Raw genomic sequence first — 13,001 nt, 5'->3', positions numbered from 1 at the left:
CCATCACTTCATTTATCTTCTGTTGTGACCAAATCTTATCTTCTCCCACTTTGCTCACTGCCAGTACCCTCTGAAAAATCTGTTTAACTTCCCAGGATGGAGGTTATGCAGCGTCAGTCCCAAACGCTAATTGACAATTTAGGAAGAATGAGAACTTAAGTGTAGATGTTGATACAAAAGGCTTATTTTGCTCAATTATTTGGACAGGACTCTGAATCCAGACAAAATGGCTGGAGGAGAAAGGAAGATGAGACTCCAGACTAAGAAAAATGGGAGATTTAGTAACAATGGAAAGAATAATACCCAAACATCAGGAAGACTCAGACATGAGTCCAGTAAGGAAACAGCTTGTTTTGGAATACTGCTTCATCTGCACTCATGCAGATGAGACAGTAGAGGCCTGCTTTCATTTTGTTCCCAGAGACATTGGTCCAATGGATCTGTTTTACTAGAGCAAATCTACATATTTTTTAAAAAAATTGTAACAAAAGAATAAATAGTGAAAACATGCTGAGTCGTGTGTCAGAGGGTCATGTTCATAATTTACAGTGTCTGTCCAACAACATGTAAGATGACACTTGCAAACTGGGTGAAACCTCAGGATTTTATTGAAACAACAACTAACACTGTCATAATTTCCTCAAACTCCCTTCTTACTTGATGGCAGATAATTTACTTTCACAGTGATTCTGAATGGCTGGGTTTCTTCGGTGATACGTGAGTACAGGAAGACCCACTCAAGATTATAGCAACCATAACAGCTTCAAAATGCATCACAGAAGTAACCTGAAGTTACTGAAATACTTCTGAAATATTTCAGGATTTTCAAATGGATTATTTAGATCATCCTTAAGTAATTTACTAAGCAGGACGTGCGTCTGTGTACACACGTGTATTCATCTCCAAACACAAACTGAGAGGACCAAGGGTAAGACACAGAGAAAACTCACAAGACCAGGTCAACTTTTAGTTTTAAATATATCGCATATTACTTAAGAGTATTTGTAAGATGAAAAGTAATCAAAGACCTCAAAACAGGCAGATAAATACAAGCTGTTTTCGGACTTTTTAAATGGCAAAACAAATTATGACCGTTTTATTTTCACAATTACAGGCTGTTAAAATCACTGAGGTTAGGGGTTTAGATGATGTAGAGCCACCCACAGTTAGCCTTAGGAACACATTTCTTATTCAGCCTCAGAAATGCTACTGCATATTAAGATGTCAAAGATCATCGTTGTTTATGCACTGGCTGCTTTCCATAATAATCAGACCCTTGGTCACTCTAGTAGAGAAGAGACTAATGCCATGTTTTTCAGACATGCTTTTCCTAGCGAACAGTTATTAGCTCTCTGCAGCACAGAACTGTGCCCCAGCAAATCACAGCATGAAAATTAGTTATTTAGGTCTGTATGCAAATAAGAAATACAATGAAATTTTGTTCCCACTCTCAACAGTCTTCCCAACTCCACAGGCATTTTATGTGCCCACCATTTTTTTAACTAGAGTAACTATTTATTACTGATACTTTCTGTTCAAATCCCACTGTCTTACACTTACACAACTCGGTTTACAGCATCAAAGCCTTGCCTGAGTAGATGTTGATATTCTATTCACCAGTGCTCTCTGCACTTATCACACTTACTGTTTGCAGCTATCAGTCTTAAAACTCACAAAGGCATGCAAAGCACAGCAGTTACTTAACCCCATATCACCTATATTTAAATGCAATAATTTCACAAATCTTAAAGAGTAACGGAATTGATTCAGATTTGGCAAGACATTTCAGGTTCCCTCCTGCATTCTTCTGCTACGGAAAGGAAAAGATTAAGTCATATTAAATATATTATTAAAGCATTAACCTCCATTTTTGCTCCAAAGAATCAGTTGGAAAAAATAAGAGTCTGTCACACACCGAGGAAATTTTCTGTAGGGTGTAACAATTTCAGACCAACAGGGAGGGGAGCATGGCTGGTTGAGCATCTGTGGAAGGAGACAATGCAGCCTTGCCATAGCCAGAAAACTTTTGTGCACAGAATGGCACAAAGCATTTTTTTTAAGAAGCAACAGCAAACCTGGCATCCATGACCAAACAGCTCCAACACTCCAACAGCATGAACAAATAGTGTAATTCCAGCCCAGCCCATAGGTCAGAGCACTTTGTGCAGAGCATGCTTTAGATGCTGGTATCCCAGCATGATCCCAGAGGTGGTGTGTTTTGCTGCTCTAACCATTTGTCATGGTTTTAGCTGGGATAGAGTTAATTTTATTCACTGCAGCTGGCACAGTGCTGTGCTTTGAACTTAGTATGAAAACAGTGTTGATAACACACCAATGTTTTGGTTGTTGCTGGGTAGTGCTTATACTAGTCAAGGACTTTTCCAGCTTCCCATGCTCTGCTGGGTGCACAAGAAGCCAGGAGGGGAGGGGGCACAGCCAAGAGAGTGGATTCAAACTGGCCAAAGGGATATTCCACATCATGTAATGTCATGCCCAGTATATTAACTGGGAGGGGCTGGCTGGGGCAGGGGGGAGCAATCGCAGCTCAGGGACGGGCAGCGTCGGTCAGCGGGTGGTGAGCGGTTGTATCGCTTGTGTTTCTGTTTTTTTTCCTTTTTTTCCTTTTCCATTTTATTATATGATCATTTTTGTTATTATTATCATAATCATTATTATAATAATTATTATTTTATTGTAATTATTAAACTGTTCTTATCTCAAGCCACAAGTTTTTTTAATTTGTGCTTTTGCTCTTCCGATTCTTTCCCCCGTCCCACAGGGGTGGGGGAGCGAGTGAGCGGCTGCGTGGTGTTTAGTTGCCAGCTGAGGCTGAACCACGACACCACTCCACACGCGTAAAGTGCAATTACTCAGTTTTGGGGAATGTAAGGCAAATTTTGGTTGTCCAGTTAGATTATGCTTTCTGTTGCTGTAATTTCTAAAATCAGCAAATAAGGAACTGTAACACAAAAAAAATCCTTTTACTAAGGCCATGCAGAATATGGGGTGGTACAAAGGGAAAGCAGAACACAGTAGGTGTATAGGAGAGGGCTTTTTCATTTGGAGTGCTCTCAGACCTCCAGAGTGTATGGGAATTAAGGAGCTCATTGTTTTGCATTACAGGCCCGAGAAAGATTAAATAATTACCAGCGAGAATAGTAATTACTCTGACTTGCAAATCTACATACTTCACAGACATGGAAAGGATCTGAGAGAACAAAGATCACACCATGCAGAAATGGTGAAAGTATTGAGGGACCATTTTCTGTCTTGGAGGCATCTTTCCTCCTGTCCCCATTCTGCATTTGTATAAATATTATGTATTCATAGCTAACAAAATCCGTAGTCTGGGATGGAGAAAATAAAAGCAAATCTAACAAAATACCTGTATAGAAATTAGATTTAATGAAGTGCCCACTGTGGATTTATTGCCTGATGTTCTTCTGTGGTAATATACCCACAACCCTAACACACTTGGAAGGCAAACAGAAAAATGAAACCAGGAAATTTCTTGGCTGCCATCTACTGTTCAAAACTTTTCTGTATCACACAGAAGAATAAAACCAAGAAGAAACCCAAAGAGCACTCAATGACATCTCCAGGTTTTCTCTTCTTTGCTATTCTTGGATAAATACAATGACAATGTCTTTGGACTGCTGTTAAAAACCACTATATTTCTGTAAGGATTCTGTGCTCACCTTTTAATCTGTCCCAAGAATGAGAAACCCATAAGCTTGTAAACTTAATGACACACTGATTTAGCGAAGAACACTATAGTATTCTTGGTATTTCAATGAAAAACTGTACTTGTTAAAAAAGTTCTACTAATTCACTAGAGAATCACTTCACTATACAGCAATAAGACAACACTAGGACAGAGACTAAAAAGCAATGTGCAAGAAAGCTGTCTGCCTTCCCTTTTCTCGAGGCTTTATGTTACTATCAGGGTAAGCCCTAAAATATATTTGTTCCTCTCTCTTATTTTGAGAGCTGCCTAGATCTCTTTGTCCTTTCCGACTCCTCTGCCCCATCTCCTGGCTCTTTGCTGCCCCAAAGAAGCCACTATGATTCTGCACATCTGCCAAATAAGACAGGCTGGAATAAAAAGGGAACAATCTTCTTTGTGTCTGACTTATGACTTGGAAATTAGGTTTAAATGACATAGGATACCAGGTTGTCACAGTTTTTGACAGAAGATGAGGGGATTGTCACCTGCAGTGAAGGAGAACCAGGAGTTTACAGAGAGACCTCAGGCCTGCAAGGACAAAAACATCTGAAATTGGATTCCTGGGTCAATTCTGTCACTCACTTCCAGACTTCAGTCATATGGTTATAAACTGAAGACTCATCCTAGTAAAATATACTGAGAGCCAATTAAGTGCCTCATCTGAAAGCACCTAGTAACCTTTTCGTTACCATCTAGTCCAAACCCACTCACAGCAGGTCCAACGAGTTCAGGCTGCTCAGGCCGTGTCTGGTCAGGTTTTGAACAGGATGGACATGTCAAACTTCTCTGGACAAGCAGTTCCACTATTTCGCCGCCCCCACAAGCCACCATGTCTCCTACTCATTTTCCTGCTTGGCATGTTTAAAAAACAGTATTTCTAAGATCCTCACTCAAAAGTTCACAAGACTATATATATTACATATATACTCATACATACGTATATAGCATAATGAAGCTGACCATGTACTTCTCGTTTCTAGGGAACAAACTGCTCCCTCTTACACAAAAGGATCAGATGGTGAAACAGCTTTTCAGGAATGGTTGTAGAATATGACAACTTCAAGTGCAACACACACTAAAAAACTGAAGCTTTGCAGAAATGTGTCAACAGGTGATCTACTAGTAACTTCAGCTTTCACAAAGTCTTCCTCTACTCTTTAGTTTCCTGTAGTATTCCTCAAAGTTCAGGGTGGTCTGTGGAAAAGTAATACTGATTTGGAATCAGCCTACCAGCACTCTGAAAGGTTTGCTACTCAGTGGCTGAGGAATGCAAGCAGGTCAGGGCTTATACTGTAATAAGCAGGAGAAAATGCAAAAGAAAGCATAGAAATTAAACACAAGAAAAACCCCCACCCTGAGCACAATAAAAAGTAAGCAGCTAGAAAGAGTGCATTATGGTTCATGTGCTACATACCAGGTCATTCTGGAGCTTGTGGGTGGGATGTCATTATCTGTGTCCTGTATTTCCAGGAAGATAGTTTGCATGAACTTGGTACTTCAACCTACCTGGTTTGAAATGGGGTAAAGAGTGGACTCCAGGCCACGTATCTTCATTTGGTGTTCCAAGTACCTGTGCACAAAAAGAAAAAAGAGAGAGAAAAAAACCACACATTGCTTTAATGGAAAAGACATAACAAGTCATAGCATTGCATAAAGCCACTCTTCCAAAGAGTTCAATGTAAAATATAAACTTTAAAGAGCTTTAATTTTGGGAGGAAGTGGGGGAGGAAGAGGGTACAAAAGTTAAACGATTACCATCGTTTCAAGGAACTGGTGTTGTCAGTAAAGCATGTTAACAGTGCTGTGTTCCTGTCAGCTTGCCTATTTAACGAATACATGTTAAAACCACTTTCAATTGAGAAGTGTCAAGATACCTGCATATCTCAAAGCACTGGTGTTACAGAGGCTAGATATTTTAGCCCAGAAATAACTTTAATCCCTGTAAACTTAAATAAGCTGAACAGATACTTAACAGATGCTAGGATAGAAGATTTTCACAGCTGGTGAAGCAGATGACCAAGAGCATGGCATTAACAAGAACGCACAGTGAACAGTTGACATTTTAAGTGGATGTAGTATACATAAAAATATAAATTTTTAGGAAATACAGACTTTGACTCAAGAATTATGCATTGTCTGTATTCACTTCAACTGTCCTGCTGCTTGTAGTGTAAATCAGATCAACTTTCAGCAGCAAAGTTTTTAACACTTCTCACATGCATCTTATACCCTCTGCTCACATGAAAACTTCATCCCCCATGTCTTTGGCACAAATAATAAATAAATTGAAAGAAGTGCTATAATTAGTTCTCCCAAACCTATTTTTGCTTCATGAGATGTAACTGTCAACACTTGTTTTAGGTGGAGCCAAGAGGAACACTTAAAGCAGCAGCATTTCTGAATGAACTGCGGAATTTAATATTTCACTAGTGGGATCTTCCTTGTTACAAATTTACACTCAGTTTCTAACATGAATGAAAATGCTAGGGACTGTTTTCAATATCTGTTATAAGCCCTGGAATAAAAGGCTGATATTCTATAAGGAAAACATTTCACAGGACTCTGGTGCTTGTTTTGCATTGTCATAAATGTACAAAGCCACCTGTCAGCCCTGCCCCTACCTGCACTGCAGATCTTCTGAATAAATCTTTTAGACCTGCATATCTTGAGTCACTGATATTACACCAGCACAAAACAAGCACAAAGTTAGTGTGAAAATCTGTGGTCCAAGTATGTGAAGGTTTGTGACACTTCAGGGCCAACTACAAGACATCTACTCTTAATCATTCAGAGTTTAAGAGATTTTTCATTTTTATTGTCTCTGCTGCAATACACATATGCATTAAGAGCATTAAAGGAAGGACCACTCTAGAATATTTGTAGTACTTCTTAAGCTATGTAAACATATGTTCATGTCAATAAATCTGAGCTTAAAAAAATTCTTAGAAGCAAGGCTGGGAAGCTAAAAGACAAAAACTTCTCCTTGACTCTACCAAAAATTTATTTGATGAAATTTAGAAACTGGCTTAAAAACTAGAGGCAAAAGTAAGTGACCTCTTAAATAGATACAATTCTTACCTACAAGGTGTGCTTTATGACTCTAGGGCCTCAAGTTTATTAAGCAATTTACAATACTAATGTGTTTCTAATCGAAGAATATTAATGCAAAGATCATCTCTTCTCCATTATCAAATACAATAAGCAAATAGTCCAATTTAGATGTAGTATGACCAGCAGGAGGGGAAAGCAGAGCACCAAGGTGTCAGAGAAACAAAGATGACAGGATCACTTCAATTAGACAGTATATACTCATGTGGTTATTTGGACATGCAAGTTCATTGATCTTATTTGTAAATATTGTTTGTAGGATATTGCTTTCAGTCCTTGTGAAATATGTCTTAATTGGCAGTTGAATAAGATAAACCTGGCCCTGCAACCCTGATTCATCACAACACCCATATTCGTTTCGTTATTGCCATTAGGGAGAGTTCAATTCTCTGATTAAACATAGAAGTTAGGAGACACTGTCAACACTATGTCGTGGTTAAATCAATTTGCAAATAACTTTCACCTGGCTTCTGTATAAATCGAACCCTGGTGCCAAGCACCTCCCAGACCAGGAGAGGGAGCCCGTGGATTAAAAACAGAGATTCTTGCATCCTCAGTTTAAATTAATATATACGGTCCTCAATTTCACAACCCCTTAGCAAATCAAAGGAATATTCTTTCATGAACCGTTATAAGAAAGTTAGCCACATCCTTCTAAATGTATGTTCTTAATCTTCTCTTATTTCAGATGAGACGTAGGGAGCTAAGGCACTGTACAGATGAATATTAAAACCACGTAACAAAATCTGAAACTTCCAGTGAAAGGTAGAATATTTACCAGACACCTGGGGCTAAGATATGGATTGTTCTGATCTTCACAGTAATCGGGTCCAGTAACAGAGGGCTTCATGGGAGGTCACTTTTATATAGGATTTTATCTGACTCACAATTTTTTTTTCACTAGTTTTCCAATCCACTTCTTTAATAATATTTCAGCACATCGGCTGTTACAATGTTTAAAAGCCAGCTATGAACAAGTTCCGTGCATTGGAGTACTCAAACTGCCTACAGCATTTATATCTTCTGTCAAGGGTAGCAGTCAGGCTAAAACCAACTAGGGCTTTCTGTCATCTAAATTAAGGTAGGGGCACTTGGCAGCTCAGGAAAGGATCCATGTATTTTAATGCATTGTACAAACACTATAAAGACCATCCTTCTTCCATACAATTTTTAACATGCACAATACAGAAATTCACAATATCAATCAACCAACAAGGAGAAGGCAACAGTGAAACAACTGGGGTTTTGAAGATTAAATAGTCACTGCCTACAGGTACACCAACATAAAGTGATTTGTAAGCATCACCTCGTGACTGATACTTCTAAGTAGCAATCTATCCCATTTTGATGAGGTGGGATTAGGCAAGCCAAAGCAATGAATTTTGACACCTGCCATAAACAAAGTAAAGCGGAGTTCACATATAAGACCATGGTGGAGAAAGATCTGCCTTGTTTTGCAGCTTACAAAAGTGAATTAAGGGACCAACGTGGAAAAGGAAAGTGGGGGAGGAAGGAAGAACCCAACAGTCTTCTGGTTTTACTCCAAAACATCATCCCTTAGCATTTAAGAGTTATTATCTAGACCAAAACACTGGCAACCTCTTGGCACCACAGAAAGGCATCTAACTGAGCAGCTATAGGAAACCACTGGTTACCCAACCAGTGCTGGAGAGCCAGCCTGACCTTACAGTGACAACCAGCGAAAAGTGGAAGATACAGAAGACACAGCAGCCTGAGACAACAACCAAAACACCAGGACCTGTTATTTTATGGGTGAACTCCTAGTCCCGACTATCTTTTCATCATCTCTCTTTTATAACACTTTTTCCTTCCATTTTGTCTTCCAAACCCACAAAAATAACCACTGCTGTCACAGCAATCAAGCCCCAGCTTAATATTGCAAATAAGCTTCTATTTAGCATTCAGAATTATTAAAATAAAAAAAAAAAAAAAAAGGACTAGCTTGCTTCCTCTACTGTTAATTTGCTTCTCAGTGAGATGAGCATTCAACTTGCATGGTTTGACATCCTTTTTTTTAAATTGAATTACTTACACAAGAACAATCTACAATTCTCAAATTTGGAATGGATTTAGTGTTTTCCAGCGGCCAGGATGGTTATGAGTTCTGTAAAGAAAACTCCAAAACCTGCTTGGGTTTTGCCATTCCACACTACATACAGCTGTAACATAAAACACACTGGGGTCTTTTACTCCCTAACAAACGAGATAAAATGACCTTCTCATTTGAAACTTGCTGTTCAAAATCAGGATCAGATTCTGAGCTGATTTGTATGGTGAGAAATCTATTTATACAAAAATAACGGATTTACAATACATCAGGGTACTGAGGGCCAAATACCCTTACTGCCAGTTGACATTGTTACAGTTTGGCAGGAATTTATGAAAACAGAACCTGCTGTTCAAATCTCCATATACAAGCATAATATAGAAAGATCGCTCAGGAAACACAACACAAACACATCAAGGTCTATTGCATTGCCTTAATTTTTTTAATATAAGAGAAAAAGTTGAATGCTTTTTGCATCTGATTTTACAAAGACTCATCATTCCCCTAATTAATGTGCTCCCTGGCTCCACAGGAGTCATTATTTTACGGTGAGCACTATGCCACTCTATCAACACAATTAGTCATGTTGTCCTGTATTCTGCTTTGAATGCAAAAACATTTCATATTACTGCCACATAGTAAGGTCATTCTGGGTAACAATTTGTCCGGAGAAGTCATCTGAATCTCTTGTGGTTTGAGCTGTGAGATGAGCAGCAGTGCAAATCTTTCCCACCAGCTCTTTCCCAAGTTCTGGCATAATTAATAAAGAATAAGCATTTCCATTTGTGCTATAATTCTTGAATAGACAAACCTGTGTATTGCTGAAATAACGCTTTAACCCTTGTTTGATCTGGCGATCCTCAAGAAAGGCAACAAGACAAAGAACATGCAGCCAGTGGTGTTATTCAGGGGTTTGTAGCAACAGCACAGAATGAAAAACAAGATCTGCATGCAAATGAGCTGCCTTTCCTTAGACAACATTTATGGAAATCAGGCTAAGCAATTTGCTGAATTTTCAAATTTTCTCATGTTAGGTCAACTTGATGAATAAACAAAGTTTAGTCAAAAGAATGTCAGAAGAGTACATCTTTTTTTCCCTCTAATAAAAAGAGATTTTTGTTGAAAAATGCCCTAGAATTTTAACTAGGAAAAGCTACAAGCTGTATGTAAAAATGTTTTCTTATTTTATTTTTCCATTTAAGAATCATCATAATTTCTGTTCTGATCTTCCTACTTGCTGGGTAAAACATACTGCGTTTAGTGAGTCCTTGGTAGTCATGTACCATGGGAGACTATAGCTGCCTGAGGAACTGAACTTAATTGAAAGAGGAAGAGAAGTACTGCAGAGCCATTTCCAAATCAGCGATCTCTCGGTTTTGAGTGAGATTTGGAAATCTCAGATGTTATGTTTTTCAACAAAAATTTGGTATATTCTCCCCAAACATACATTTCTAGTGAAGATTTCAACTTAGTCAAAAACCTAGGAGTTCTTTTCCTTTTTGTTAGAGGAAATATGTTTCTGCTTTAGATTCAGCTCTTGAGAAGCATCCTGAGCTCCAGTGTTTTGCTACTGCAGCTCCATCACTCCCAGAGCCACCTCTGAACGTGCCATGTCCCATCTGGTCTGGAAGAGGACAAGATTATGTGATCTCTCACTCTTGCAGTCTGTCCTGGTGCTAAGCCATTTGCCCAGATGATCCAACTATTACTGCATTCCCCTCCCGAGGATTCACTGTTAGGTAGATCTTAACGTCTTCCACAATCCGGGAAAGAGCTGTGTAAGTGTGATAACGTCAAAGTATGTGTAGTAGTGAAGACCAAAGAAGCAACTTTGTCCTCCAGCTTAGCATTTGGTCTTAGTATAACAGGTTAAAAAAATTCAGCAACTATTTTTGTATTATGCATGCTGACTCAAGAGTCTGCTGACTGGCAACTGCAGTGAGGCTTCCTTCGACACTCTGCTAGGCAAGATGGATGACAGCTGAGTGTCAAGTTTAATATCCAAAAGATAGAGACAGAAATGGAATTGCCTCAGTACCACACTTCTTCACAACAGAAGCATAGCAGTTCAGTTTCCATAAGGGACAACAGATCTACTAGTTTGTGTAATGCACTTACGTATTTGTTAGATTGAGGCTGATCACATTTTAACTTTGGGAAGGCTGTGGATGTCCCAGGGTTCCCAGCTGCAATGAAAAAGTCACCTTGTTTTTTGCTACAGTGCCTATCAGCTAAAACGGCAACAGTATATTTATTTGGATTCATGAGCTACAAAGACCATATGCCTATTCACTGTCCTTGAGATTTAAAATATTGAAGCCTTACTTCATTAAATGAATGGCAAAAATTACATATAGTTCCTAAACCAGGAACCTGCATCAATTCAAAGTTAAAACAACTGAAATGAGACGGTGTGAACAAGGCAGTTGCCTCCCATGTGGAAAACACTAAAGGCCTCATTCAGAGCCTGAAAACTTTACTTTAGTAAAAATGATTTTTCTTACATATGGAAAGAAGAAACTCTTTCCATTTTCTTTTTAGTCAACTGTCATCAAAACATCCCTTCATTATTCCCATACAGGTAAGAAAGAAAATACCAGTGAAACAGAGGTGCAACATATTAAGCATACAGAAAACTTCAGAACAAAAGTGTTAAACAAGAGCTTATAATTATTTATAGAAAAAAATCAAACTTTCAAATTCTTATCCTTAAGTTTATGTATAAGGCAAGTTGTATTTTTTGCTTCCTTATGTCCTTGTAAATGCTATCAAAGTAAGAAAAAAAACTTGCAGTGATGATACATGGTAAAAGGAAAAAGAAATTCAACAGCCACCATTTTACATGCACAAGAGTAATGTGTAGCAGAATATGTTTAATGTGATTTGTATTCATTCAGGACATTAAATCAGAATTATGGATTTAAGAGAAAACAAGGCTGGTTAGAAAACAAGCTGACTGGAATATTTCTTTTGCAAGTTATTTTATGAATGATCTAAGCATTGTCTTAAAAAAAAAAACCAGTAAATTATTTCAAGAGCTCTAAGAACTATCTGCTACACAGACAATGAGTACAGGACACAACAGCAACAAAAAACAGAGAAGGAACCCCCTGACAAACCCTATAAGGTTGTTCCTGCCGTACGTAAAGTGATGCTGTTTTGTGGAAAAAAAAAAAAAGTAGTTACTAAGGCTTACTCTCTAAGGTGAAAAAAGAACAGTAAGAGCAGAATGACATTCACCCACAGCAAAGGGCTGACTGTTTCAGCCACCAAGTGGAACAACATCACTGCATTATATGTGGGTAATAAAACCACTTGCTTTGAGCATAAGAAGTGGTTTATGATGAAGCTGGCTTCAAAAATGTTTAGGTAATGTGCCAGTGTGGATGAGGGAAGCAAAATATGAAATTACTATCAATAGTCCCACAAAATTTTAACAACACACATTAATTAAAAAAAAATAAGTTCAGCTAATATTTGTGCATTAGCTCTGTCAAGGATGAAAAATTATGTACTTGAAACAGTTATGGACCCAACTGTTCTTAACATCCTTTCCCCACAGAGGCAAAATACAAAGTCTCACCAGGAAACCTTTTTAATATGTGATTTTTCCAACCTGAGCTTGTGTATATAAATGATATTTGAGTAGCTGCTTCCATCAAAAAGTTAAATTTATCCCAGTACTCTTTCCATGCTGTTTGTGACACAAGTAAACAAACTCATGGTTCTCTTCATACCCATGGTAACCACAGCTACCTTTCTGAGACACCCTAGCAGAGACGCCACTGCAACTGTGCTAACATGAGGAAGATGACAGGGACTGAAAATTTCATTAAACATGCTTGTCCACCTTTGCAGAGCCAGACTCTACCTACTCTCTCTGCACAAGCTGTGTGCAACAGCTGGGAGGAGGAGGAGAAGGAGGAACAGAGAAGGCATCACTGCAGACCATCACAACAGGGTTAAATTAAATCCCCAGCCTTACAACAAAGCACTACTGAGGTTTGATATGCCAGTTTCCTTAACTGCTCAGGCAGGGAAGAGTTTTGTTTATTCTGAAAAGGACTTACTAAATACGTACTACACTTTGAATCACAG

At 38.5% G+C, this 13,001-nt stretch overlaps 1 protein-coding gene across 4 annotated transcripts in view; it reads right to left on the bottom strand.

The window, feature by feature from the left end:
- The window catches only part of CDK14 (cyclin dependent kinase 14), a 325,979-nt gene that overhangs the window by 102,411 nt on the left and 210,567 nt on the right, over nt 1-13,001 (bottom strand). For all 4 annotated transcript variants that reach the window (XM_075082797.1, XM_075082796.1, XM_075082795.1 and 1 more), the window contains one exon: nt 5,234-5,297. In XM_075082797.1, coding sequence (XP_074938898.1) covers nt 5,234-5,297 — 64 coding nt within the window. The remainder of the gene's footprint in view (nt 1-5,233; nt 5,298-13,001) is intronic.

This window comes from Phalacrocorax aristotelis, chromosome 2 (assembly GCF_949628215.1).
Source record: "Phalacrocorax aristotelis chromosome 2, bGulAri2.1, whole genome shotgun sequence".
NCBI classification, from domain to species: domain Eukaryota; kingdom Metazoa; phylum Chordata; class Aves; order Suliformes; family Phalacrocoracidae; genus Phalacrocorax; species Phalacrocorax aristotelis.
Note: the sequence above shows the minus strand (reverse complement) of the source record. Positions and strands in the feature narration are given on the sequence as shown.